This window comes from Cyrtonyx montezumae, unplaced genomic scaffold (genome assembly GCF_038088225.1).
Source record: "Cyrtonyx montezumae isolate F1298 unplaced genomic scaffold, pur_monq_1.0 scaffold_13, whole genome shotgun sequence".
NCBI classification, from domain to species: domain Eukaryota; kingdom Metazoa; phylum Chordata; class Aves; order Galliformes; family Odontophoridae; genus Cyrtonyx; species Cyrtonyx montezumae.
In genome coordinates this window covers 2,070,599-2,077,395 of record NW_027071859.1, presented here as the reverse complement: position 1 = coordinate 2,077,395, position 6,797 = coordinate 2,070,599, and the positions used below count along the sequence as shown (strand labels likewise).

The window sequence follows — 6,797 nt, the reverse complement described above, 5'->3', positions numbered from 1 at the left end:
AACTATGTACAATTATTTCAGTAAGTACTCCCCTAGAAAAGTGATCCAAAGCTTGAATAAGTATTTAGAAAAATTTATCAGTATAATCTGGATTTTCTTCCCCTAAATGTAGGAGAAGAATATATATGATTATATATGATTACCTCATGTTTCCTATCATTGTTGTATTCCCTGCTGTATTAGTAGCTTGTAAGCAACAGAACAAGCATCTGTGTGGTATGCCAGTGTAAAGAGCACTATGTTTCAGCTGGAGAAAGCACTATTTAAGCCTCAACCATTCAAGGCAGAAATTCTACACCAGAAAAAGATACAGCAGATGAAGTCAAACATCCATTTTCACATGCACTTTCATTTTCTTTCTCTAAAGGTGGAAAATAAATTGCAATTTAGAAATTTGCTCTATGATTTTCTTACATGCTTTCTCCATCCATGAGGATAAATGACATATTAGTGTTTTTTGAGAAGCAGTGAATATTAAAATCTAAATATAAATGAATTATTTCTATCCATTAGACAGGAATTTTAATCTCCCAATTTGGAGGCTTCTTTAGGTTATTTTTAAAAGTTGATAAGGAGACTACCAACTCAGTATGAGATAAACATATTTGTACTACATTTCATGTTTAAAGAGGACTTAATCCCAAAATAAGTGTTAGTTTAAGTACTGCTTTCAGCAATTTACAGATAAAATACAAAAAGTCCAAATACAGTAGGTCATTTTTCTGTTTAAAGTTACCTAAGGGTAACACAGTCACCAGATTACTCTCCTCCTTCTCATAATGCAACAGGTTTGAGCATTAGAAGAAGCCATAATAGGTACCTATTATGGCTTCTTCTAACCAATATATGGTTTCTATAATATAATTTCATAATGGCTTCTAACCATTATATGGTTCCATTATAGGTACCTATTTACCTTTAAAAAAAAAATCCTTGTTCAAGCCTTAAATCATTAGAGACCTGGAATGCAGATACAAATTGACAGCTTGTATTATGCTCAGCAGCACAACAGTAAAGCCATTAGGAACAAAATGCCATTTCCATGACCAGCATCCCACCGTATCACAGAGCACGCTGACATAACTCCTCTTGTTTCAGAGAAGACTCTGAATGCTTCAGTTTCTCAAACTGAGTCCACCTTCTCATAGACCTTTTCAATGAGGGTCAACATATTCTTCATTTCAGCTGATTGCTGAATAGTGTTCACATCTTCTAAAAGACCCTTCTGGTTATTTACCATCAAAATTTCTTCCTGAAAAGAAAGAATAATAGGCCATAAAAACCTGATTCCATTGAGTCCAAAAGGAATTTCACTCCATCACACTTCCATGCCACCAAGCTGTATATAGATAAAGCTAAAAATAAAAGAAAGATACAAAGGCACAGAATGAGACAGGCTTCCTTACGTCCATATATGTGCTTCAGAAATGATTACATGCACCCTAGGACACAGGGATCCAAGGACAAGATGAGTATTCTTTAAATGGCATGCTTTCTAGGGTTTTGCTCTGTTTTTAAAACACAATATGTTCTAAATAATAAGAAAGAAGAAGTAAAAATCTTTCAGCTAGAGTGGCCTTTCCAGCACCAGTTAGGTGATAGAAGAAGTCTCTGTTGCCTTCCTACTCTTAATCAAACTGCCTCTGAAAATACACTCCATGCTCACCTGCAAAGAAGGTGCCTGTAAACTGCACATGGGGAGTTCTGGAAGGTGGAGTTCTTTAGTGTCCCCTTCGGGGAACAACTAGAAGGGAAAAATAAATAAAACAAGCAAGAGTAAACAAATACCAGAAACAAGTAGGAAAATAAACTGTCATTACCCAACTTCTAAAAAAGTGAGGTTCTTTGGTTTTGCAACTGGAGATGAAAAATTGAAAAGGTACATTCCTAAAGGCAGATGAGGCCTTCCTTATGCAATGTTCTCAGCTTGGTTCTGCTAGCTCTCAGAACAGCTTCTCCTGTAATGCAGCAAGACCTATTGTCAATACCTTCTTAGCCTTTTTTTCCTCTTCCTCCAACTGATCCTTGAGCTCCTGAATGCCACGCTGCAGTGTCTGTATAGTGTCTTTTGTATGTTCTGCTGATTTCTCAGCTTCATTTATTTTTTCCTAAGATGAAATACAAACAGAAAAAAAAGTAGAACATCTACTTTACAGATGGCAAGATTTCTGTATGCAAGAAAACATATAAAAATCCCTATACAAACTGTCCTGAAGAACAGGATTAAAAAAACAAACAGCAATTGAACTAATCATTGAGGGTTTGCTGTCTCTTCTCCAAAGCATCAGTCAAGACACTGAAAAAAAATAAACTAAAAGATACTCTGTTCTGCACCCAAAGGTGGATGTATGGTTAACAGAATGAATACTGCCAAATAGTATTGTAGACAAGATATTTTATGGATGGTATAGGTAGAAAGATTATCATGATGGAAAGAGACATTCAAAATAATGGAAAATGCTCACCCACATCCCAGGCTCACAGCAGGACACTCCAAAGAAGCAATCTCCAGAAAGAGATCCTTCTCCAGTGGTGGTTAGCCCTTAAATGAGGTCTAGGAGAGGTGGAGCCAGACTCCACCCCTTCTGGTCACACAGTGCATTGCCTTCACCTGTGCTCCCATGGCTGACTCAGTGCTCACCTCAGCTGATCCATCAGTGGTTCAGGCCACAGTTCAACAGTTCCCAGTGAGCAACAATGATGAACATTAAACTGCACCTCCACAGCAGCACAGGCACTGCCAGCAGCCCTTCTATTATAATGTTACAGCATACAAAGGAATAGCAGGAGCTTAAAACACATTTATTTCCCTTCTGTGCATTTCATACCTGCAACTGTACCAAAGCTGTTTCATTCATCTCAAGCGTTTGTTGCTGTGCCACTCGAAGGCTCAGGACATTGTTCAGGTTATACAGCTTCCCTGAGGGTACCTTTAACATCTTGAAGACTCTCAGCATCCTTCAATACAAAAAGAAGGAAGAATGACTCGTTTGGAGTTTCTTGCAAAACTAAAAGGAAATGAACTAATGACTTCACTGGAGAGAAAAAAGCCTCAAAGCTGCCAGTGAAGTAAAAGGATCAGGATGAGAAGAAAAGCTGCCTTAAATTATTTTCCAAAGTGGAATTCTAAAATTAATTAACTGTAGCAAACGTGATGCCTACCTACAAGGGCAGGAAAGAGGAGGCCTGTCATTCTGACCTCGTGGACAGGGAAAGTCATGGAATCATCCTGACTGCTTCTTATGACACGTACAGAAAACTAGATGATCAGACCCCAAATTATAATTCTTACCTTTCCTTCAACAAATTGAGGTGCTCCTGAACATCTGCTTTTCCCTTACTTTGCTGGCACAAAATAGATCTGGAAAGGAAAGAAAGGCCTGAAAACATGAAGAACACATCAAGACAAGTAAAAACAGTCAGAACTTTTCTAGATGAAAATTCCCAGCCTCAGAGAAAAAGCGTTACATCAAACATTTTCTGGTAGAAAAGGACATAGGGGTTTTGGTCAACAGCCACATGAACATGAGCAGTGAGCCCAGGTGCCCAGGAAGGCCAATGGTGCTCCAGTTTTCACCAGAAACAGTGGCCAGCAGTACTAGGAAAGTGATTGCCCCTCTATTTGGCACAGTGAGACTAAATCTCAAGTACTCTGTCCAGTTTTGGACTCCTCTCTACAAGGAAAATACTGAGATGCACTGATTGAGAATGTGCAGAGAATGGCAATGAAGCAGGTGAAAGAACTAGGACATATAGACATGAAGAGAGGCTGAGGAAACTGGAGCTGTTCAGTCTGGAGAAAAGGATGCTGACAGGAGATCTCATTGCTCTCATCAATTGCCCAGAAGGAGGTTGGAAAGAGATGGATGCTGGCCTCTTTTCTCAGGTGAAAAGTGACAGAGAATAAGGTAACAGACTCGAGTTGCATTAGGGGAGATTTAGGTTGGGTACTAGGGAGAATTTTTTCATGGAGAGAGTTGCTAGGCATTGGAACAGGCTGCCCAGGGAGGTAGAGAAACACCCAGCCCTGGAGGTATTTAAGAGACACATGGATGGGGAGCTTACGTAGGGACATGGTTTCATGGTAGACTTGGTAGTACTAAGTGATGGTTGACCTTGACCTTAATGGTCTTCTCAAAACTAAATGATTCTATACCAGATAAAATATATCATCCAAAAGAGCTCCAAAGCATTCCTGAGCTAAGTAGTGTGATTTTTAGTCTATCCCTTGTGAAGCAGAAAAGAATCACCAGGATATTCAGCACTTACAGTATTCCTGAGTCTATTGTGCTTTCCAGAAACTTCCTGCTGCTCTCTGACAGTGGTTGCCATGATTCTATCTTAGCACTGGATAGCTTCACCTCTTTTGAATAACCTTTTTCTCCTGATAATACAAAGGAAGAAAGGAAAAGAGATAGTTTGCCAAATCTTGATAAATGGCTTCACGACTCAGCTCACTCACGTAGTAGTCAAAGATGTAACAGTTCATATTTTTCCATCTCCCAAAAATATTACATCAAATTCATCCACATTTCATGCAAGTCACAAGTTCTTTAACAGGCACAAAATAAAGGTACCTTAGTGTAGGAAGGCTGTAGTGCAAACATTCATTGTTATTATTCAGAAAAAAAAACCCTCCAATTTATTTCAATGATATATCTTAAACTTCTATGACTTCAATACAGCAGTTACTACCAGCACTATATTTGCATGAGACAAAAATAAGGCAAGAACACAATCTGACCTGCAGAGAAAGAATCCTCGTGTTCCTCATCTTTCCTTTTGACTGTCTGAGTGACATGCTGAAAAGAAAAATTTACCACAAATGCTGTAATCTTGAAATATCCTTTACTGTGCTATCACTTACCTGCTGCAAAATGTGAAAGCACTTCAATGCTCAAATACAAAAAAAAGCTTTGAATCATAACACTGTAATTCATCTGAAACACGATAAAAAAAAAGCAACTCATTCTTTTTAGTACCTCCTGTTTTAAGGGTGGCTCATGCAATACATCATATTTATGGCTAGCAAGGGCTGTGCTAACTCAAGTGATGGCAAATAATTTCATACATTTTCATGCATTGGCTAAACACAGTCCTATGAACAGAGAAAGATATGCAGCTGTGCTTTCCATTCTGAGACAGGAATTTGAGAACAGGTTTCAAGATTGATGAAAAAAGTCATCAATTTTTAGGTAAATGTGCAACTACATTGTAGTTAACATAGATAAACTATCTGCAGATTTTCAAATGGGTTGCAATCAGATATTCAACTTGAAAAATGGACCACGTCTCTTCATCAGACATTTATAAGCCCTATCTTTTCAGGGAGAGAGGTATCCCTCGATCCACAGTCATGCCTTATTCATGTCATCACTTTTTGGCACCGTGTACATTTGTGAACACCTGTTTTCAAGGATGAAGCACAGGAAGAGTAAAATTTCATCAAAAATCTCTGACAAACACCTTGAGAGCTCATTGAGAACAGTAACTGCTGACACTGAACCTGCCTGATGCATGAGCCTCACAAAAACAAGGTCATGTATCCCACTGGTTTTAGCTTTGCTGCTCTTTTTTATTTTCCTTCAAATAAAAAAAAAAAAAACCCACATAAATAATAGCTGTTTATATACATTAATTATATTACATAGAAGGGCTGCTCCAAAGCAGTGCCTTCTGCTTTATTTTGTAGGCTCACGATGTCAGAGGCAGATTTTGGAGGGATGTCAGTGGAGGCTGAACCTTCCAACCAATTTCCCATTACATACAGACAATTACACACAGTCTGACAGAATGGCATCTGACACAAAAGTGCAGATTAAGCAAAGCTGTGCTAATGAATTCCTCCATGCAGAAAACACGGCACCCACGCACACTCATAAGAACTTGCTGAACATTTAAGGAGATCAACCAGTGGATGTGTGCATAGTGAGGGGTTAGTGGTGTGTATCAGCAGTGGACAGTGGTAGTGGTTACCTTCACTGGCACAGATTTTCAAGAACATAGCATGCAGGCTCTTGTCCATGGCTGGTGAGAACACGTAGCTAACAGTGCTGGTTATGATGAAGAACAGCATTCTGTAGCTGAGAATTTGCTCTTTCAAATGGTGGTACTGTTCTAATTTCCACCAAGAAAAAAAGGATGCATTACTTTCTGAGCTACCTATGGGTTTTATATGTGGCCAAAGCCAATTCCTCTTCACTCTGCACAGCCCAGGTAAGAAAACTTGTTGGACCCCATGCCCTTGGTCAATGTCTGTATGGGCATTTCCTCACTAGGATGAACTCTAATGAAGCGTTCACTAGGTTACACCAGGAGAGCAGGCAGAAATCCCTCTTTCCTTCTGTGGTTACTTTTCTAATTTGCTTTACCCAAAACAACAGTTTACCTTTCTTTTTTGACCTCGTTTACCTCCTTCGTCCCCCGTTCTCTTTTTTAGGCTGGCAGGTCGTTGCTGGCTGCGTGGCTTGGAGGGTTTTTTCGCTGTTCCCCCATCAGTGGTCTCTCCTCTTTTACTAGAAGATGCCCGGCGGCGTTTCATAGTCTGCGAGCCACACAGAACAGGAGGAAACAACACAAAGCAACCCAATGCCATACAGCCCAAACCACGCATCAGCAAGCACAGACAACATCCATGATGCACGAGCAGAAGCACAGTCTGCAACAACCAGCGGGTACACAGTGTTCCAGTGCTCTGTCGCCCTCACAGTAACGAGGTTTCCCCTTCAGCTTCCCCTCCTCCAGCCGCCTCCATACGGGAGCGGGATGGGGAGGCCAGCGTTACCTCCGCGGACCAC

At 40.0% G+C, this 6,797-nt stretch overlaps 1 protein-coding gene across 1 annotated transcript; it reads right to left on the bottom strand.

The window, feature by feature from the left end:
• Positions 1-892: 892 nt before the first annotated feature.
• Positions 893-6,613, bottom strand: CENPQ (centromere protein Q). The gene is made up of 8 exons (XM_065730444.1): positions 6,389-6,613; positions 4,745-4,802; positions 4,270-4,384; positions 3,293-3,361; positions 2,829-2,958; positions 1,989-2,108; positions 1,667-1,744; positions 893-1,252 (listed from the first exon to the last, which is right to left on the bottom strand). Exons 1-8 carry the CDS (start codon positions 6,611-6,613, stop codon positions 1,124-1,126), a joined length of 924 nt encoding a protein of 307 aa, XP_065586516.1. The 3' UTR covers positions 893-1,123.
• Between the last annotated feature and the right edge of the window lie 184 nt (positions 6,614-6,797).